Raw genomic sequence first — 23276 nt, 5'->3', positions numbered from 1 at the left:
TCTATGTTTCATATGTTGTATTATTAAATAACTAGGTAACAAAGATACATTAACAAAAAATATTTTAGAAGGTCCTCACTGATTAATTTTGCCTGGTGTCCCCACTTCATGTAGGTACGGCACTTTTAGTTATTTTTAGAAAAAGTGCAGGGTCTTGGATTATGGACTTTCTGCAACAGACCTCAGCATGTTAGGTCAGGCCACACCTGCTCCACCACCATCACACTCAACTCAAGCGTACCACATGGAATTGAGCTGCTAGTTTCGTCTGGTCAGAGGAGAACTTGCCCACCGACTGAGCCTGGTTTTTCTCCATTCTGTCAACGATGGAGTTTTGGTTCCTTGCCGCTGTCGCCTCTGGCTTGCTTAGTTGGGGTCACTTCATTTACAACGATGTCGTTGAATTGATTACAAATGATTGCACAGATACTATTTTTACTGAAATGAGCTGAATCATGACAACACTGAACTCAATGTCGAACTGCCTTTGACAGTCATTTTGCATTATTGACACTGTTTTCCTAATTCAGTTGCTTTGGCACAATCTTTTTTGCTTAAAGCACTATAGAAATAGAGGTGACGACTTGACTTAAAATGGGTTAATAAAATGGGATTAAAAAAATGAATGATAATTGTCTTGTTAAACATATTTAATTTTTGAGGGTTTTAATAAAATGTATATAATGCATTACAAGTTTTTATTGATTTTGAGTAATACTGAATATGATTTTATGCAGATAAGATGTGTTAAATGTTCATATTTAGTCCAGAAACTAGAGTAAGATCACAGCGCACACAACGCCTCTGCACTTACGATTTCTCTCGATGAGAGCTGTCCGTCAAGATATGGGAAACAAAGTAACTGGAGTTACTTATCTGAAAAAGCAACTCAGATATTTCCTTCTAAATTAAAACGTAAACCATTACTTTACTAGTTACTTAAAAAAAGTAATCTGATTATGTAACTCGTGTTACTTGTAATGCGTTATCCAACACTGTTTACAGCCAGTACTATGTCTCTGCGCTAGTACATGTAAACATCAACAACAACAAAAAAGTAAATTAAAAGGCAGACATGGTTACGGTGCTTCATAAGGTCACAGAAGATGTAAATGTACTTTAGAGGGCACCATATGCAAACTTACTTCTCCTCATCCTCTGTATAAAGCTTCCACTCTATTCATCTCCAGACACAAAACTTGTTTATGACTTTGATCCTTCAACTTCCTCTTTTCTTATTATGACAATGGGTATTGTGTCTAAACTGGGTTTTATCTTCATGTTTGCTTTCACAGAATGTAAGATTTTATTTAAAACCTGTTGATAATCAGACTTATTCATGTGTACTGTTGTAAATGTTAATGTTGAACTGTTTGTTTTTCAGTCTGTTGGTGTCAAACACTGACTGAGTCTGAGTCAGTGGTCATTAAACCTGGAGGATCTCACAGACTCACCTGTACATTCTCTGGATTTAGTAGTGACCCAGCCTTAGCTTGGATCAGACAGACTGCAGGAGGAGGTCTGGAGTGGCTGGCATACATCTCACCTGATGGTAGTAGTTATATATTCTACTCTCAGTCTGTTCAGGGACGCTTCACCATCTCCAGAGACAACAGCAAGAAACAGATGTATCTGCAGATGAATAATATGAAGAATGAAGACACTGCTATATATTATTGTGCAAGAGAGACACAGTGATGAATACAGCTACAGCACTGCACAAAATCTGAAAACAACCATATAAACAGCTCACTACATAAAACTTCAGTGAATTAATTAATTAAACTAATTAGATTTTTGCTTACACAATACTATTAAATATCTGCAGGTGACTTTGCATGGAGGCACGAGTCATGTGTAATAATTTAATGATAAATTTAGTGAAGCTCAGCTGGTCATTATTTACTTTTGTTGAGAGCAACATGAAATACAACAGAAATACAAGGTGATTATTATTATCTTAGGTGCAATTTTGTTATTTGACAATACAATGTGTAGGGTCAAGGTTTGAGCCTGAATCCCCTTTGACAAAGGACTCTCTCTGTGCCCTTCTGACGGCACACTCTCTCTCCTGCACATGCTCAAACTCTTAAAGGGGACAGCTGGTGTAACTGCATCATAGTGAAAACTTAAAGGGAGAAATAAAAACTGGGCTATTCCTGCCCCGGTTACAAAATAATGAGGCAAAAAAGGTTTTTTTCTTTTTTGTTTTGTTTTTCAAACACACACTAGCTGTCATTCTAAATTTTTATTTCGAGGACCAAAAAAGCAACACAATATATATATTGTATATAATGAGTACAATACTAAATGTTGAATAGTACACTGCAGCACTGACTCATTGCTCACACAAGAGGGAGTCCCTAACTTAGTGAAAACCTGACTTTTTTGTCTTAAAATGTAACTTATAGAGACTAACATATCACAAAAAATGTAATCAAAAACTGAGCCAAGACATTAAGATACTTCAAATCACTTTAAGTAAATGTGATTAAATTGCAGTTTATTTGTAATTCCTCAAGAGCACCATTTCAGTAACACCTCACCTCACAACATCCACATCTTCAGAACTTCATATACAGCCCAAAAATGTGGCTCTCCACTTCCCCTGTATATAATGTTACCACACAATTCAGCTCAACAATTCTCAAAGATAACATTATAATTTAAATACACCCCTACACTGTAAACATTATTTTTTTTTTATAAATTGTAAATAGAGATTAATGTTAATTTTACAAACAAATACTATTTTGTCTTTTTCCTTAAAAATGTCACGTTTAATTCAATAAGCTACTTGAGGTTTCGTTTTCATTTATTGTACTTAAATACATAAGTAAATTCAAATGGAACTGCCCAAGTAAAAATTAAAGTTAAACTCATAAGTATATTTTACTTGGAACCATTTGTTATGTTTACAAGGATTCTTTTAGTAAATATCAATGTTATGATCCCATGAATAATTAGAAATGTACACTGTTTTATGGTTGATTTTGTTGTTAGTTGTTTAGTTTAGTTGTTAGTTGTTGTTTGTTTTAGTAACATACTGTTTTGTGACACCTGGAGTTCATTTTCTATTCAAATTGACCCATTCATACTCAAACACTATTCACTGATTGTTACCGTCATTGTGTGTGGTGTACCATGAATTGAGGTCTCTGTGTTCATGTAGATATTCATTTTATTGAGTGGGCATATTATCTTAAAAGGATAACAGCCTGTACATGCTTACCTGCATGTTTGCAAGTGAACCACATGCTTTAATAACACGGTGGTTTTCCAGTGTTACCTTGTTAAAGTAAATTATGTAATCTCACAGATTTTATTTAATTCAATGCTTTAGTTTTACTTAAAATATATGAGTGAGAAAAAGAAAGTAAATCTTACATATTGTTTTTTTTTTACACTTTACAGTGATAAACATTACATAATGTAAAAGGTTTTACTTGGCAAATGCTTGAAAATTTACTATCCTTTTCTGAGTGAAAAAACTTTCCAAGCTTTTTTCAAGTAAATCCTACTCCAAATTTTTTACAGTGTATAGTGAGTGAGAAAGCATTTTAACAATGATGTCGAAAAGCATTTGTCTGTTCATTATTGTAGTGATTTTAACTCAAGGTAAGTTTGACTTTTTATAACCAAGAGCATTCAATACACTAATGGATGCGTTACATCATGCTATATCTGAACATACAAAACATCCAAAGAAAGAACAGGGTATCTGCTTGTAAACAAAAACATTTTATTCAAGCTTCATGCATTATTTTTTAAACACTTTAATGTGTTTCATAAAAAATAAAGAAAATTAATTTTAACCAAAAAGCTGAAAAAAAGACTATGAAATGGATTCAGAATGATAATCAAAACTTAGATGTCAATCGACACCTCAACATTACCACTTCATCAGTCGACATTTTATTCCATAATTTTACAGTTTTGATGCTGTTTCATGTCAGATGATCATGTTACATGGGCTAGTATCAGGTGTTTCTTTTTTCTTCTTCACTTAAGTTTTTTTTTTTTTTTTTGGAAATTCTGTGCAAAAGATGTGTAGCGCCCTTTACCGTCTAACAATAAAAACACGGACTCTACGAATAGATCAAATATAGTTCGATTTTTTTGTAAGTATAAGTCAAGTATACCTAAATGCAATTTTAAGTATATTTATGAGGAGTACATAAAGCCCATTTCTGAAAAGTACATATAAAGTAAACTAGAAGCATACTTTCCTATTTTTAGTTTAAAAGAAGCATACTAATAGAACACTTGAATAAACTTATTTTTCGTAAGGGTTGGATCAGTTGTCTGCTGAGATAAAGAGACCTGGAGAAACAGTGAAGATCTCCTGTAAAATATCTAATTTTACAATGACAAGCTACTTGATACGACAGAAACCAGGGAAAGCTCTGGAGTGGATTGGGAGAGTTAACTCTGGTAGTGTTGATTATGCAGATACAATGAAAAATCACTTCACGTTGAGTGAGGACGTGTCTCAAAGTACACAGTATCTTGAAGCCAAGAGTCTGAGAGAAGAGGACACTGCTGTTTATTACTGTGCTCGAGAGACACACTGACTCCATCTGATGAAGCAGCTCTACAAGAACTGACAGTAACTGAAGTGAGAAGATTTCAATTAGCTTGATACCTTAATCCACATGAACATTATAACACTGCAAATGTAATCTTGATTGCAATAAACATGTACATTTTAGCTTTCTGCCTTCAAATTTGAATAGCTTCCTTTATTTCTTTACTAATTTATTCTCCCATTTCTAAAATTGTATAAATTGTTTCTGGAATAGCAAATGTCATTCCAATCTAAGTAAAATTGTACTTTCATTGAATAGAAAAACTTGCATTTTTAGCTTTGGGTGAACTATATTTTTAAATGTATATGTAAGTGATTATTTTATTTATTTTTTATTTTTTTTAAATCAAAAGGTTGAGTTGTATATTCAATTTATATATACAAATGTACTTTTTGCTTTGATGACTGAAGGGACACTTAAAAGTGAATTTAAACTCCCCTGTCCTCTCTGTCCCACTCCAGCCTCCTAAAGGATCTTTACCTAGGCATTAAAATACCAAATCCAAGCACCAGTCGTCCAAAACCACTGTTAACAGACAAACTAACAAAAACACCAATCATAAAAACATCTAACATTTACTGCAACCACACCAATGACAATAACAGCCTGATTTCTTCACTTGTATGCCAGAATTAGGAATAAAAGCACTGATGCGACATGACAAAAGAGCACATTGTTTTATCTAAGTTATCTGTATAGATGGTTAAGTTGATTTGATGAGTTAATGCTTGAACTTGAAATGTATTTTCGTTAACATTTTGTAATAACATGTCTGCAAACCCCTGTACTGCCCTAAAAAGAAAATCAATGTGAATTATATATTATATCAATCAGAATAATAATAATAATAAAAATTCTCAGTTCCAGTGTTGCCGACCTTGTTATATGCAAATGTAATGATGTAGGAGGGAGGTTCAATGTTACTCAAACTTTTAAAAGACTTGAGCTATAAAACAAAAGTCTCAGTCAGTGTTTGTGTCGAGCTGCAGTGAAGATAAATATTTTTCTCTACAGTTCACAGTTTCGGGGTGATGATGGAAGTGTTACTGCATTTAGTTCTGCTGTTGATCATTTCATGTGAGAAACTCTTAATGTTTTCTGAATTGTTGAGGACATCCACTCTTCTAAATCATCTAATATGATTTGTTGCATGTTTTTCAGCTGTTAGTGGTCAGTCTTTGACCTCCTCAGACTCTGTGGTGAAAAAGCCTGGAGAATCAGTGACTCTGTCCTGCACTGTGTCTGGATTCTCAATGAGCAGCTACTATATGGGCTGGATCCGTCAGAAACCAGGGAAAGCACTGGAGTGGATTGGATATATAGACGGTGGCACTGGCACTAATTTTGCTCAGTCTCTACAGGGACAGTTCTCTATCACCAAAGACACCAGCAAAAACATGCTGCATTTAGAGGTGAAAAGCCTGAAGACTGAAGACACAGCTGTTTATTACTGTGCTAGAGACTCACAGTCACACAAAAGACTGCAGGGTTGAGCAAAAACTACTGATGCATCAGATCACAAAAGCAATTCTACTGAAAATCCTCAAAATATAAAATATTGCTTGTTTTTAGATGTTATTCAACACACTTAAGCAGTTCTTTGGTAGCATTCTAAAATAATAGTCCATCATTAACAGGTAACTGTAGGAAAAAGTGCAGGACACTTCAGCTGGTAGTACTCTGGAATGAAGAATAAGTAATCATTAAATAGGCTTTAGACTCTTATTGATTTTTTATTTAATTTCTTATTAGATAATCAATAATTAGTGAATGAGATTAAACTCATTCAGAACTAATTCACAACTACGAGAAATTACCATGTAAATACTAGCCAAATTATTAACATTTATGAGACACAAGCAATTTTCTGTTTTGATGTGAACATGGCCATAAAAATAAATAAAATTAATATATAAATTAGGGCTGTCAGTCAATTCTATTTTTTTATCTAATTTTATACAGGGTGCTCCGATTAACTAATTTAATCAATTTATTTGACTGTGAACATACCCAGAAAAGACAATCTAAAGCTGTTATCATGTAAAATTTTTAGGCTTCAATGGACTTGCAAAATGTATGGAGCATAAAGGATCATCTGAGAAACATCTCAGTATTTTTTGTTCAGGCAATGAAAGTTACTAGTGACCAAAACAGCTTATTTACCAACAGTAGGCTATTCAAAATACATAATTTTATGTTGTGAAAAAGAAAGTGAGTCATTCAGGTTTTCAAACATTTATATATATATATATATATATATATATATATTAATTAAATGAAATGAAATGAAATGATACTCTAAAGAATGAACTAAAACTTCCAGCAGGTGGCGGTAAATTACTTTTTGAGTCGATTCATTCAAAAGGTTGATTCATTTAGGGATTCAGCAGAGGTGGAAAGAGTACAAAAATATTCTACTCAAGTAAAAGCACCATTACATTAATGAAATTTTACTTAAGTACAAGTAAAAGTACCAGTCTAAAAATCAACTCAAGTAAAAGTAAAAAGTAGCTCATTTAAAATTTACTCAGAGTAAAAATTACTTAGTTACATTTTAACAGTGGGAGGGAGTCAAAAATGGGACAGGCCAAGGGTGTCAAACTCAGTTCCTGGAGGGCCACAGTCCTGCACAGTTTAGATATAACCCTAATTAAACACACCTGATCCAGCTAATCTAATCATTTAGGTTTATTTGAAAACTACATGATATGTGTGCTGGAGCAGGGTTAGAACTAAACTCTGCAGGGCTATGGCCCTCCAGTTTGACACCTCTGGGATAGGTCTATTAATCTCAAACTAGTTGTTTTTAATTAAAGGAATCAGTTATTTAGAATAATAAAACATTTGGGCTGTTACCAGGCAAATCAGTATCAACAAACTCATCTTTTAATGCAGAGGAAATGCAGAAGATTCATTGGAAGTGGCATTTAGATGTATTACACTGTTTAGTGCAGGACAACAATGCATTTAACCTGCAGTTACAAATGCATGAATAATGTTTTGATATACAAGACATAAAATGTTGAATACTCATTTGAAATTATAAGAAATTAATTCTTTAAAAAAATCAAAAGATACTTTAAATGTGAAATTAAAATGGCCAGTATGTGTCAGCAAGTCACTGTTAATAAGTGAGTCATTGCGATTGAACCGAATCATTTAAACGGTTGATTCATTCAGGAACGAAACACTGTCACGTTGCTCAGAGACGCAAAACTGTGCTTGGGTGGCTGTGTTAGGAATTATTTTCTGTTGTAGAAATAGAGCTAAAAAAGGCAATATGGTGTCTAAAACGCAAATCTTTTAATTAACTTGTTTACTGAACTGTTATATATATATATATATATATATATATATGCATGTATGTATATATTCATGATGATTTTTGGAGGAAAAGACGGCATTCTTTGTGTGATTTTGATTTAATGTATGAAATTATATAAATATGTGAATTTTCTGCCCCTATATCTTCAATTTTGTGATCATTCTAAATGCATTTTAGGAGACTGAATCACACAGTGAAAGAACGCACTATAAGCGCGCGCACATCATTAAAACAAAAATTATGATATTATCACAGACGATATATATAGCACACTCCTCACCACTGTCTTTTTGGCTAATTTGTGCAAAACCTCTTGCTAAAATGTCAAAGCTTCATTTTAACCACCAATGCAACGATGCAATTATTTAGCTTACCTCTACATTCTTGCGAAGGGTTGATGTCTTGTCGAGATTTTATAAGCTGCTAGTTTGGTCTTCCTAGGCAAGTACAGCTTACACTGCATAATAGAGCATACATATGGCCAGGGCTTCACTTCATTTCCTTCGAGTTCAACTTCAGAATATGACGGGGTTTCGGTTTCTGCGGTGTCTGCACCACTAACGCCTGTTTTGACCATCTGCATCTTTCTTGTGATTTTAGTGCCAGTTTGCCCTCCTGCCCATTATTTACTGACGTAGTTTCCAGGGAGCGATTTTTTTTTTTTTTTACTCAGTAATTAATGTGTTTTAAAATGTAGCGAAGTACAATACTTTAAACAAAATATACTTAAGTAAAAGTAAAATTACAGATTTAAAAAATTACTTTAAAAAGTATTAGTACACAAAAAAGCTACTCAGTTACAGTAACGCGAGTAAATTTAATTCGTTACTTTCCACCTCTGGGATTCAGTAAAGGGCTCTCTTTATGAATGTGCCTTTGAATCATTAAGCCCTTTCACACATACAGACTTTTCCGGAAAATTGCCGTAAAGAGATCATGTGTGAACAGGCTCTTTTCAAAAATACCGGTAAATTCGTTCCGGCAATTTACCGGTATGAGAAGTTGTAACATTACCAGTAAATTGCCAGAATTCTGCAGTGTGTGAACACAGAAGGAAAATTACTGGTATGAGCACGTACGAGTTCAGAACACGGTGACGTAAGACGTCTACTCCGGGCCAATCATAACAATGTGACGCATTCGTGCACTGTTTAAGAAAATAAAATAAATTTCATCCAACTGAAGTGACAGTGAAATTAAAGCTGAAGTAGGTAACTTTTGTAAAAATGTATTTGTGAAACTTGTCATTATGTCCTGACAGTAGAATATGAGACAGATAATCTGCGAAAAAATCAAGCTCCTCTGGCTCCTCCCAGTGGTCCTATTGCCATTTGCAGAAATTCACCACTCCCGGTAAGAAACAACCAATCAGAGCTGCGGTCCGTAACTTTTTTTGTGTTCAAGATTTACAAAATGTATATAATAAGCGAGTACACCATGAATCCATTTTCCAAACCGTGTTTTTAGCCTGCCCTGAATCACTAGGGTACATCTATAATAAGTGTTTATATTCGGACTATTTTAGATTGCTTCGGGGGTACCGCGGCTGAGTAACCCGGTACCTTTGTGATTCTTCATAGACATAAACAGAGAGAAGTAGCTCCGGCTACAATGTTCTTCCGCAAGACGCAAGCAGTTCTGTTTATTAACCGCTAGAGCGTCAAAAGTTACGGACTGCAGCTTTAAAGCGCTTCTCCTTATCCGGGCGGATGAAGAAATATGTCATCATTTGAGAGAAACTGTTAGTGATGCAATAACGTATGATAAAATAACTGTTAACTGTCTCCGAGAGCAATGCATTCACAGGACAAAGTCAGGTCTTTTCGGTTTGCCCCGCAACTCACTTCAGCCCGTCTTTTTTCCCAAATCTCCCAAAACAGCTTATACTACTGTTTCAGCTAGTAAAATAGTTCAGTTTTGTATGTTGGAGCAGTTTTTGATTGCTTGTGATATTGATATCATGATACAAATATGAGACAAAAACTCATATGGGGGAATTTTTGCACTAATATCTTGCATTTTATGGCATAATGGAGTTGTTGCACTACTTTTATTTTGTCAACTGTATGAAATGTAAGATGACACACAGGTCGGGGGCGGGGCCAGTGCACTAACTGCCTTAAAGTATTTTCAGAACTAATTAATTGAGTTAACCCGTTAAAGTCTTTGTGAATTCCTGAAAATGTCCTATGCAAACTAAAGATATAAGCCCTGTATGAAAGCATTTTAGCTATGCAAGCTTCAAAATCATATCCTTAATTAACCCAGATAATGATATGCAAATGTTCACCATGAGAGAATAAGAGTGTGGGTTTCCTCCAGCAGAGGAGCAGTCCACTAACACTCAGATAAAGCTGTGTGGGTTTACTGTCTGATTCAGAAATCAATCATGAGTCAAACTCTACTCATTTTATTTGCCTTTTTGCCATGTGAGTAGATTCATTCATCATTGTGAATATTTTTGTTGCCATTTGTATTTTTACAAATGTTTATATAGTTAGAAACAGATGAAATGAGATTGACTCTCAGTGTGTTGTTTTCTCTCACAGATGTTTCTGGCATCTCACTGACCTCGTCTCCTGCACAGACTAAAGCTCCTGGTCAGTCGGTGAGGTTGTCCTGTCAGATCTCTGGATATGCCCTAACATCCTATGGCACAGCTTGGATCAGGCAGCCTCCTGGAAAAGCCTTGGAGTGGATCGGGATCATATGGGGTGATGCGTCAATACACTCTGGGAATTCCTTCAAGAGTCGCTTCACTATTTCCAGAGACACAAGCCGAAATGAGCTGTATTTAGACATCAGCAGCCTGCAGACTGAAGACACAGCTGTGTATTACTGTGCAAAGACAGACACAGTGGATCAGTACGGTTAAAGAAACTGACAAAAACAGATCGGCAGCTCATCAACACACTTACAGTGTCAGAAAGCTCTCAGATTACATCAAAAATATCTATTAATGACCAGCTTCAGGATCACTTTCTGACACATTATCACACAAACGGAGTAGTCATACTGTTATAACATTTGAAATTACTACTCTGTCCCTGAAAAGATAAAAATATTTGCTATTTTTGATATATATATAATATATATATAAAATTTTTCCAAAGATGCACAGAGGACTTACGAGTTTGGAACAACATGAGGGAGAGAAATTTGTGACAGAATTGTCATTTTTGTGTGAACTATCCCTTTAAACAATAAACAAAGCTAATAAATGAAAACAATATAGAAACATATTGTAGAAATGTATCACAATACTTATATATGTATATTGTATGTATTTTAACAGAGGGAGACAAGAAAGAGTTTCTTAACTATATTTAAAACAACCTGTTACTGAAAAAAATGTATACTGTGTATATAAAATCAGACCAGTGTACTGAGAACGTAATTAAATCACATGAAAAGAACAAAACGTGGCTCTAAATTAACAATTCCAGACATCATCTTCATTTTCACGTCTTTACTTTTAGCAGAAGCATCTGAGTAACATCTAACATGTTGACAAAGGGGTCATTGAGCATTTGGCATTTCATCTTTATGCAGAAGGTCCTTAGCCTGGAACAAACAAACAAAGGTACCTTGGAGTGAAGGTTTGCTCGCCGGAGCTTAACCTTGTTGCAGATGTCTGAGTGTTTTCTGCCTCTCTGGGCTAGAGACTCAGAACTTGGTCGATACGCTTTTCGTCTCTAGAATGGAAATTCAGGATGTGCTGCATCTGTTATTGTCTTGCTGGAAAAGGCTCTAAACGTAGAATATTAATCTCCTCACAGGATAGAGGCTCAGAAAGTGGTTATATCTGTTGCTGCCTCAAAGCTGGAGACTGGACTTGGTATCTCTTATTGCCTCTTTCATCATGGGCCAGAGGTTCAGAGCGTTGGTGATCTGTTGCAGTCCTTTCCTTGAAAGGACTCAGACTCAGAACATAAATTGATCTGTTATCATCTCACCCATGCAGGGCTTAGTCTCAGAAACGTTTACCTGTTAATGTCTTTTCCATTGCAGTACTCAGACTCAGAATCAGGAGTGTCTTTTGGGAAGCTACCTTTATCTCTTTCCGATGAGGAGATTGCAATCTGGTGTTTCTACATTTCCAGGCTGTGATTGGCTCTTTCCATCAGGGGGGGGGGTGCCTCACCCTTCTTTCCTCCTGTGAAACTTATTTGCTTATTTGCACTTTCCAATCAACAACAAACACTGTTTTTATGCATGCATTCATTTGTCCATTAACAGCTGAGTTTGTGTAAAATGTTGATCTACACATGCTGACACTAAAAATACGTATTTCGCTGAATAAGTATGAGGACGCATCTTTGCGATCTCTCTTTGTTTCTCCCAGTGCTGCTGCGTCCAAAAGCTCCTAAGGAATTTTTATGGCGGTCACAGGCCAAAACCTGATAAATCAGTCTGCTGGTGGGTGAAGGGCAGAACCTTCATTTTGTCCAACAGGAAATCCTGTCCTTCCAAAGACCTTCTTCTTGCCCTTTAAGAGGTGTCTGGCTGTTGTCCTGGCATCTTTATTTGATGTCTTTGGACAGTTTGCTTATGTTTGTCCAACAAGATCCAATCAAAATGTAGCAAACCTTTGACCAATATTGTTGTCAGAGATGGGCCCCGCCATAAACTGGGCCCCGGCTTCCCACTACATCATCTACCATAGCCTAGTAAATAATTAGTAGCAAACAATACAATTTAAGACAGACATGGTTACAGAGGTTAATAAGGACACAGAAATGCAAATGTACCTTTAGATGGCACCCTATGCAAACCTACTTCTATTTGTCTTCCTCAAAAGTCTCCAAGCTATTCATCTCCAGACACAAAACTTGTTTGTGACGTCGATGCATCAGCTTGCTCTTTCCATAACATGACAATGAATATTGTGCCTAAACTGGGTTTTATCTTCATGTTTGCTTTCACAGAATGTAAGGCTCTTGAAAATCTGTTGATAATCAGACTTATTCATGTGCGCTGTTGTAAATGTTAATGCTTCACCATCTCCAGAGACATAAGCAAAAAACAGATGTATCTGCAGATTAATAATATAAAGGATGAAGACACTGCTTTATATTACTGTGCAAGACAGGCACAGTGATGAATACAGCTACAACACTGCACAAAATAAGATATTTGTATGTGCCGGTATTTACTAAACTACAAGCCACTGAAGGTCTACAACTTCACAAATTCAATTTTATCTCACAGATCACAAATAACTTCTTACATATTACATTAAAATAATTAGAACGGACTATAAATAAACAAATGCAATAAACATTTATACCCATTTATGACCAAATATCCTCTTTATAGGGAATATTGTAAAAAAAAAAATAAGGTTGTAAAAATAAATTAATAAATAAAAAATAGCTCAGTATTTTGAGTGACTGATGGGCATTTTATACTTGATAATTTTACTCTATGCAAAACAGTGTTTCCTCCTCTCAGGGTGTTTTAAATAGAGCTTTTTCTATTGTTTGTCTCCAGTTGAGCAGAGAGAAATCAACACAAATCATGTTCCCGACATCTTTACTGCTGCTTTTGGCAGCAATGTCCTGTGAGTGTCTTTATCAGCAAGTAATACAGATATGTGGACAGAACTGTATAATTTATTAATGTTATTTTCTCTTTGACAGGTGTGGAGTGTAATATTGTCCTGACGCAGACAAACTCTATAGTTCTGCAGCCGGGACACTCACTGACTCTCACATGTGAGGTGTCTGGATACTCTGTTACTGATGATAGCTACGCAACAGCCTGGATACGACATCCCGCAGGAAAAGCTCTGGAGTGGATTGTGCACATATGGGGAGGTGGAAGCATAACAAAAAAAGACTCACTATCAAACAAGTTCAGCATCTCCAAAAGTGACTCCAGCAACACAGTGACTCTTAAAGGACAAAATCTACAGACTGAAGACACAGCTGTGTATTACTGTGCCAGAAGACCACAACATGAGAAAACAGCACAAGCTCTGTACACAAACTACTACAGTCAACATCTATTATATGCATCAAATAAACCTCAGTCATGATCATATTATCACTCATGTATTGATTCTTCAAACACAACTTAGGATAGTTCAACTCTTTCTTGAAAAAATATTCATCATTTATCACCCTCATGTCTTAACCTGTATAAACACGGAAGTTGTTGTTGTTGTGAAGAATATTTCAACTCGTTTTCATTGTATGAAGCAAACAATTTTGTTTCTCAGAAGAAAAAGTCATACAGGACTGTAATGACATTAGGTTGAATGAATGGTAAATTATTTTTGGGTGAACTATCCCTTTACTGATGCCTAATGATGAGTGAATTTTGTCCAAACCATTTAAGCCATAAAACAAGATGGATATACAATAGATTATTATCAGGACTTATGCAATGTTATGCCATTATTGCCTGAACATATTTAATGTTAGCACTCTGATGAAATGTTAAACCCTGTATGAAAGCATTTTTGTCACAGTGTCTGGTCTGTGTTTCCCTGGGTGTCCACTAGTGGTCACACTTCCCCATAGTCACCCCACTGTAGGCACTACATTTCCCACAAGCCTTTGTCCCATTCATCACTGTTAATTGCACACCTGGTATTGCACTCAGCTGTCTCCACTTTCATCGTTTTCACCTGTCAATATAAATCAACCTGTCTCATTCTGTTTCATGGAGTCCTTGTTTTCCGCCACTTGGCTTTCTCGTGTTCCCTTTTGTTTTTCTTGTTTTGGACTGATTTTATGGTTATGACCTCTTGCCTGTTTTTTGGATTTTGACCTTGGATTACCCCATTAAAATACTGCTATTGGATCTCTCGTTTCCTGCGTGCATTTGTTACAATTTTAGCTCACTGAAATTCAAGCTTCAAAATCATATCCTTAATTAACCCAGATAATGATATGCAAATGTTCACCATGAGAGAATAAGAGTGTGGGTTTCCTCCAGCAGAGGAGCAGTCCACTAACACTCAGATAAAGCTGTGTGGGTTTACTGTCTGATTCAGAAATCAATCATGAGTCAAACTCTACTCATTTTTATTTATCAGGCAGCCTCCTGGAAAAGCCTTGGAGTATATCGGGATCATATGGGGCGGTGGGTCAGTAGACTCTGGGAATTCCTTCAAGAGTCGCTTCACTATTTCTAGAGACACGAGCCAAAATGAGCTGTATTTAGCTGTGTATTACTGTGCAAAGACAGACACAGTGGATCAGTACGGTTAAAGAAACTGACAAAAACAGATCGGCAGCTCATCAACACACTTACAGTGTCAGAAAGCTCTCAGATTACATCAAAAATATCTTAATTTGTGTTCCAAAGATGAATGGAAGTCTTACGAGTTTGGAACAACATGAGGGAGAGAAATTCATGACTGAATGGTCATTTTTGTGTGAACTATCCCTTTAAACAATAAACAAAGCTAATAAATGAAAACAATATAGAAACATATTGTAGAAATGTATCACAATACTAATATATGTATATTGTATGTATTTTTACAGAGGGAGACAAGAAAGAGTTTCTTAACTATATTTAAAACAACCTGTTTCTGAAAAAAATATATATACTGTATATATAAAATCAGACCAGTGTACCAAGAACGTAATTAAATCACATGAAAAGAACAAAACGTGGCTCTAAATTAACAATTCCAGACATCATCTTCATTTTCACGTCTTTACTTTTAGCAGAAGCATCTGAGTAACATCTAACATATTGACAATGGGGTCATTGAGCATTTGGCATTTCATCTTTATGATGATGATGGGGGTTATTTTGACATTTTGTGTATTCTAGATAGCACTTTGATTAATGTATTCATGTATTTTTGTCTTTTATTCCACAGGTATCAGTAGTGATGAAATCTGATTGGAACAGTCACCTGCTTTGATAAAAAGACCTTTAGAAAAAATGAAGATCAATGACATATTACATATTACAGCATGCACTGGATACAACAGAAACCAGGGAAAGCTCTGGAGTGGATTGGGTGTATACAGGGCTGGACTGGGGCTACAATTTGGCACTGAATGTTTTTGCTGGTGTTTGCTGAATTTAATAAATAAATAAAAATAATGATAGATATTACGGAATGTCTTGCAAATAGTTAACCTGCTTAATACTGCATTTTTGTCACTTGCACTTGCAATGCACTTGACCTTAAAGCATTTTAGCTAGAATAACAAAGTACATTTCTGCTGTTAAATTGTTATTGTTTATACACCATAATGTTGTTCTCAACCTATGTGACTTTCTCTCTTCAGTGAAAGAAATTTAAAAGAATGCTGGTAACCAAACCACTGACTTTAAAACATAATAAATAAAAAGTGAGAGTGAAAGTGAAAGTGACATTCAGCCAAGTATTGTGAACCATACTCAGAATTCATTCTCTGCATTTAACCCATCCAAAGTGCACACTCACAGCAGTGAACACACACACACCGTGAACACACACCCGGAGCAGTGGGCAGCCATTTGAATAAATCGATAAATAAAAAAAAATAATTATCAAATGATCTGTTATATTCCAAAGAAAGAAGTCATACAGGTTTGGAATGGCAGTACCATAAGGAATAAGACGTAATTTATAAGACACTAATTTAATTAACATTTTACTCAGCTAAAATTCATTAGAATTATTCAAATGTTAAACTATTAGTAAGATCATAATCACATTAAAACATGCTCCTCGAATTAGAAATTATGAAAACAACGTCTATGAAAGTGATTTATATTTCCTAGTATTTAATAAGTAATAACTGTAACACTTTTGCATAACAATATTCTGAGTCAAATCTGAATGGATCAAGTGACTTGCACAATTTATCAGAGCTGCAGAAGTGCACGGCTGGCAGATGCACTGTTTAATCGTGTAGCACTGTTGCATCACACATACATATTTACAGATGTGCTGCATTTTAAAAACAGTGCTTTATATAGGGCCGGGGGAAATCTTCCAAACGGCCCATTACTTGACTGGGCAAAGTCCCTATGGCCAAAACATGCCTGGGTGTATATCTGAACTGTATATTATGCTCAGTCTCTACAGGGCCAGCTCTCCATCACCACAGACGCCAACAAAAACTACTGTATTAAGAGGTGAAAAGCTTCATGACTGTGCACAACAGTCACAATAAGACTACAAGGCTCAACAAAAACTGTTCACACATACAGTAAGATCATTGCTGGTCTGGTGGCAGTTTATACGCCTTCACAATGATATGATTTAAACAGGTACAAAACACAAAAATGTTCAAGCCTTTCCAAAACACAGACATAAAGCTCAAACTGAAAAAAGTGTGAAAAGTGGATATTTTTGAAAGTAATAAACTATAGCACCGACAACAGTCTGGTCATAGGTCAAACTAGATGGTCACTAAATAATTTTTTGTGGTATCATCTTTATTTTTTTTATGCTTCTTTTTTATTTCATACCATACTCAGCATGCAAATTCAACTCCACCTCACTCTTACGCTAGCATAATAGATTTTATTATCTCTGTGTTTCACAAGGTGTTTAATATTTCAGCTCAAAACTTCAGTAATCATGTTCTCTACAGTTTTGTACTTTTGATATGGAAACATTATCCTGTGAATAAACTAAAGGCACTCATTGTAAAAATATAATAAATGCCACAATCTCCATTACCGTTTTTAGATTAGCTCTAGATTTAGCTCATTATGAAACCTGGAGCATTGCCGTTTCTCTCTTGTAGGGTGTCTGGATACTCCCTTACAGACAATAGCTATGCAACAGGTTGGACTTGACAATGCTTAGGAAAAACACTGGAATTTATAAATTACATCTGGAGAGGTGCCACCATTACTCAGAGATTCTTTGGAAAGCAAGTTTAGGATCACAAAGAATACCACCAGCAGTGTGTAACTCTACAGGGAAATAATCGCAGACTGATGACACAGTTATATATTACTGTGTCAAGAGTTATGTATTACTGTGTCAAACACACAATAATAATAATAATAATAAAATATAGAGGTTATCAATCAGGTTTGTGCTGCATGTAGTAAATAATATATAGCCTGAAATGTCTTCAGCACCAATAAAATAATAACATATAATCAATACACTTATGATAGCATAAAGTGGTATGGTGAATTGTGATTAACACTGGGACCCTGAGGGAAGCGCAGCAGATTGAGTCCCTCCCTTATTCAAATCAAGTCTGAAATATACAAGTACAGTCGGTTCTCTCTAATGAACACTTCGATTTTTAAAAGCTTCATCAAACACCAGTAGCATAATTTTTGCATGGAATTTTATTGCTCTGAAGATGAATCAGAGTTATTTTTTTCTGCTCGTACTCGTTTCATGTAAGTTGAAATTTGTTTCCATTAAAAATATATTATTAAAAGGTTTTAAATGTGAACATTTCACCCAAAGTTGTAATTACACAAATATTCTGTCTCTGTTCCAGATGCACATGGTCAGTCACTGACCTCCTCTGGCTCTGAGGTAAAGAAACCCGGAGAATCAGTCACGCTGTCTTGTGTGGTTTCTGGACTCTCCCTTAGCTGGTTGCACTGGATCCGTCAGAAACCAGGGAAAGGTCTGGAGTGGATTGGGCGTATTGACAGTGGAACTGGCACTATTTTTGCTCAGTCTCTACAAGGCCAATTTTCCATCACAAAAGACACCAGCAAAAACATGGTTTACTTGGAGATAAAAAGTCTGAAAACTGAAGACACAGCCATTTACTATTGTGCACGAGAGTCACAGTTACGCAAAAGACTGCAGTGTTCATCAAAAACCTGCATGCCTGGTGTTTGTGAAGTCAGTCAGACGTGACTAGAACATTCATACACCTGGGGAATTAAAGAGTTGCTCTCTTTATTGATTCTCTGTCAGCTTTACTGGCCACTTTCCCACACAAATTAAATATTACTATTAGCTAAATTATGTTTTAACGTGTTTTAAAAACATATGCCAACTATGGTAGTCAACATTTGAAGTGGATCAGAACCTTTCATCAAAGTTATACATGAATTTTGAACAATACCTGTTCTTGTCTTAGGACAACTTTGATGAACTTTTTTGATCCACTTCAAATGTTGACTACTGTCATTTATTTAAAAAGACCAATAGAATACATTGCACTTACTGATGAATTAATGAAGGAGCGGGCTAAGCAGAAATATGGAGCATTATATTCGTAATATAACAAATAATCAAACTAATGTAAATTGCATTGCGTAAATTGACGTTTACTGCAAGGGCATAATGTATGTGAAATCATTTTTATAATAGTTAATGTCTGGTTAAACTGAATTCTACTTATTAAAAAAAAACATATTAGAACTATCCAGTGAAATATAGAACGTTATAATCACTTGAACACTGATGAACATAAAGAGAGCATGAAAAACTCTGTAGAGTAAATTATTACAGATTTCATAAAGTTTTGTCAGCAGAAAAAAAGTACACAATAGAAGTTTAAAATGTGATTAAAGTGTGCTAACATCTAAATAGATTGGTTTTGTTCCAGAAAAAAAAAAAATGAATGTATCAACCTGACAATAGTAGCTTACAGTAACAACAGTGTTCAGTTTTAGACTGGCAACTGAAGCACTGACTGGGCTGCTAGAGTCAGTGGGAGCTCTGAGATTTAGAGAGTTCAGGTGGTTCACCTCTCTCTTTATATTTCAAACACTAGATGGCACCCCAAGTATGCAAAGTGTTTCTCATCACAATCTGTTCAGAAACATACATATACCTCCACTCTTCCTGGTCTGCAGCAATTCTTGCACAACTTCTTGTGACAACAGGTTAATGATGAAGCAGAGGACGATTTTCTTTGTTGTGCTAATGATCTCTTCATTACATGGTACTGCAAAAAAACTGTTAAAAAACGTGCAATTTGCCAATGCAGACTATAATTTGCACGCTAATATACGATGAAGATTCTAAATTCTGCTGTTTTCTCAATTTTCAGATTGCAGGAGCCAGACACTGGTGGAATCTGAAGCTGTAGTCATTAAACCAGGAGAGTCTCATAAACTGACCTGTACTGCTTCTGGTTTTAACTTTGGTGGCTCCTGGATGGCTTGGATCAGACAGGCTGCTGGGAAAGGACCAGAGTGGGTAGCAACATTATCTAATGGCAATAGCTATATCTACTACTCTGACAAGGTTAAGGGACGATTTACCATCTCAAGAGATGACAACAAGAATCAGCTGTACCTTCAGATGAGCAGTCTGAAAACTGAAGACACTGCTGTTTACTACTGTGCAAGAGACACTGTAAGACAAGAGCTTGTGGTGTTGTATAAAAATACAGCCAGCTGTATAATGGTCTCAAAAAATGTTTACAACCTCATTTCAGTATACTGTACTGTATGCCTGTTTTAGTAATTCATGATGTGGTTAATTTACCTTACCGAGAGATGAGTCAAAAACTCAAGTTTACAAGTTTTCATATTGTTAAACTGACAGTTTTATTAATGTGTTTGATTAGAGCAGAGTATTCCTATCTTTTGGTGAAATAAATGATAGAATAAATATGTAAAATTAACAAATATGAAAAACACAAATCTGACAAACATGAATCAAAAACTACCACACCAAACATTTTCAGTCTGTCCTCTATAAACTAACTTTAATATAAGCACACCAGATTATTCCAGTTGAAACAGTCACAAAATACTACCACAGATTAAAAACTTAATAAACTTACAACAATAAATGAAACCTATATATCTATAATCACACATTCTGTAATCACGCATCACTTATTTTGCACAAATAATCAGAACATGGATGTAAAATAAAGACTTTGCCTTTTGCATACATAAGCAATGAACTTACATGTTCTGTCCTCTCCTGTTGCAGAACAACAATGCCATTCATACTTGACATATTGGTGCGAATGAGTTACATTTGAAAACAGGAAGTGCTGAAGCCTGCACTGTGTGTTTTAGTGTCGATTGACTGTTAACCAGGTGCAGGATAGGAGTAAAACAAACACTGAGGGTTTGTCCAAATTCCCACACTTGCACTTGAGCACTCGTCTTCTTACATGACATATTTCCTGTGTTTGGCCTAGGTGGGCATGAAGACCACGAGTGTGTGTAGATCTTTCCATTACCCGATGGGACACACTTATAGCAAAGTCCTTTGTGTTGTTATACGGTAGCAAAGTCCACATCTTGGCAACGCCTCCAGGCAGCTATTTCAGACTAACAAGTCCAGGCTCCTATCTAAATGAATGGGCAGAGAGTCAGAACTGCACTTTCACTGGTCACTGGTACATAAAAACTGCATGTATAGAAACAGCAGTAAAATATGATAAAAATTGCTGAAAATTTTTGATGAATTTGCCCCAAAATAAAGTATAAAATGCCTTTTTCCCCAAAGGTTATACTTTTACTAAGCATGCGCAAGGGTTCCTCAACTGTGTGCATACGTCAGTGGAACCAGACGATAGGCTTAAATGTTTCCCGGCTTGACTGTTAAAAGCAGATGATTAGCTTTCCAGCGTGAGGGGCGGGATATGTGCAAACAACCACCATCTTTGCCGTTACGGGTTGTCCTTATATAGTTGTATTGAGGATTGAGGAAGTGGCATGTCTCTTATAAATTGTCTCTGCTAATGTAATCAGAGCTCTATTTTGATTTTCAGTACTTTGCATTTTAAAATAAACTTATAAATATCTGTTCACTAGTCCCAATAACAGATACACAATTTAATGTGGTGCTTTTAATTAAGTGATAAAAACCAGTTGTAAATGTTGTACAAAATACATATACTGTACTCCAGAAAGGTATTCAAATGTGTGGATTATATACTGTATATACAGTATATGTTAAATGCACTGTGCTCTTGTATTTTACATGCCTGGGACAGTCTTGCACACTTACTTCCTGTTGTGTGCACATGCTCTCAAGTGGTTGAGACAAGTGTGGGTAACTGGACAGTCTCAGAAATAAGGTGGCCCTGAAGTTCAAACAAAAATTCACAAATCAGGAAAAAAATAAAAATAAAAATAAAACTATTTGTAGTAAATTAGCTCAAAAGTTAAATATACCTGGTTATAATTCATTGCAAGTATTAAGATCAGCTGCCAGAAGTAACTATAGGAGAATTATCTGTTATTAGAAAGTGTTAGATGTTAGATGTTACCCAAAGAGGATTTGGAGGCATGAGAGCGTTTGTGGCCGTTGGTTGATGAAGCAAGAAAGGCGGGAGCTTTTTTCCGGGGGCCCTACGCGTACATTGATGGACGTCGTGTTGAGGACAACTGACTGTCTTCTTTAGGATAAGACTTTAAAGGTGGAAATTTCATGAGAGGTTTGAGAGCTCTAAAATGTGGCATTTTCTTATTTTAGCAGCACGGTTAAAAGTATCTTAAAAAAAAAAAAAGTTTTATTCTTTTTTTTTTTATTTTTTTTTTTTGTTAGTTCATGATAAATGTTAAAATTTCTTTTGGTTCTTTAAACGTTAGGGGCTTGAAAGAACTTGTTAAACGAAAGGCATTATTTTTATTTTGTAAAGGGCAAAACTTTCACTGTTTTTTTTTACAAGAAACTCATTCCTCAGAAGCTGATGCATCGTTCTGGTTGAATCAATTTTCAGTCCTCTTCAGTCATGGCTCTTCAAGATCCGGTGGAGTAACAATTTGTTTTAATAACTTTCCTGGAGAAGTTATCACACATCGGACTGATACAGAAGGACACTGGTTGACAGCTGTGGTGAAAATTGAAGGTTCTTTCATAATATTGTTTAACGTATATGGGTATAATAATGATAACCGAAATAAGTCAATGCTAGATGATATAACAAAGGTGATTTCTGAGCTTAAAGGTCGATATCCTACAGATTATATTTTATGTGGAGGGGATTGGAACATGACTCCAAATGAGTGGCTTGATAGGTGGCCAGCTAGAGTTGGTAAACCTCAATTTAATATTCTAATTAACAACTTTTTGGCTGATAATAATTTTAACGACATTTGGAGAAAAATATACCCAGGAATAACAGGTTTTTCATGGTTTAGACCAAATGGATCCTGTAAATCTAGGATTGATTATTGATTGGGTACTGACAATATAGTGAGTCATGTTACAAAGACAACTATGTCAAATGCACCTTTATCAGATCACTGTTATATAGAACTAGTCTTAGAACGTACAGATAAATCAACATATAGGAAAGGCTTTTGGAAATTTAATGGTAAATTATTACAAAATGAAGAATATTGCAGTAATATCCGAGGAATAATTACTGAAATCCAAAATGATAACGCAATTATTGGTTATAGTAACAAATGGGAATTCATCAAATTCAGAATCAGAGAAATCAGTATTCAGTTTAGTAAAGTACTAGCCAAAAAAAAATAAAGAGTCAGAA

The 23276-nt window shown here is 35.5% G+C and overlaps 1 protein-coding gene and 3 gene segments (V, D, J or C); all 4 read left to right on the top strand.

Moving 5' to 3' along the window:
• The first annotated feature begins 5544 nt into the window (after positions 1–5544).
• LOC132140015 (Ig heavy chain V region 914-like) lies at positions 5545–6082 on the top strand. The segment is given in 2 exon segments: positions 5545–5666; positions 5751–6082. Coding segments are annotated over 2 exon segments (378 nt in total).
• A 4164-nt stretch (positions 6083–10246) lies between these two features.
• LOC132139938 (Ig heavy chain V region PJ14-like) lies at positions 10247–10789 on the top strand. The segment is given in 2 exon segments: positions 10247–10343; positions 10464–10789. Coding segments are annotated over 2 exon segments (366 nt in total).
• A 2622-nt stretch (positions 10790–13411) lies between these two features.
• LOC132139869 (immunoglobulin heavy variable 3-43-like) lies at positions 13412–15767 on the top strand. The segment is given in 4 exon segments: positions 13412–13477; positions 13557–13896; positions 14960–15124; positions 15758–15767. Coding segments are annotated over 4 exon segments (558 nt in total).
• A 2367-nt stretch (positions 15768–18134) lies between these two features.
• LOC132146955 (immunoglobulin gamma-1 heavy chain-like) overlaps positions 18135–23276 on the top strand; it is a 364816-nt gene continuing 359674 nt past the window's right edge. For 3 of the 4 annotated variants that reach the window (XM_059557060.1, XM_059557059.1, XM_059557058.1), the window contains exons 1-2: positions 18135–18243; positions 18348–18648. In XM_059557060.1, coding sequence (XP_059413043.1) covers positions 18204–18243; positions 18348–18648 — 341 coding nt within the window. In that variant the 5' untranslated portion in view covers positions 18135–18203. The remainder of the gene's footprint in view (positions 18244–18347; positions 18649–23276) is intronic. The other variant, XM_059557061.1, reaches the window with a different exon arrangement.

Source organism: Carassius carassius, chromosome 1 (assembly GCF_963082965.1).
Source record: "Carassius carassius chromosome 1, fCarCar2.1, whole genome shotgun sequence".
In the NCBI taxonomy this organism is placed as follows: domain Eukaryota; kingdom Metazoa; phylum Chordata; class Actinopteri; order Cypriniformes; family Cyprinidae; genus Carassius; species Carassius carassius.
Note: the sequence above shows the minus strand (reverse complement) of the source record. Positions and strands in the feature narration are given on the sequence as shown.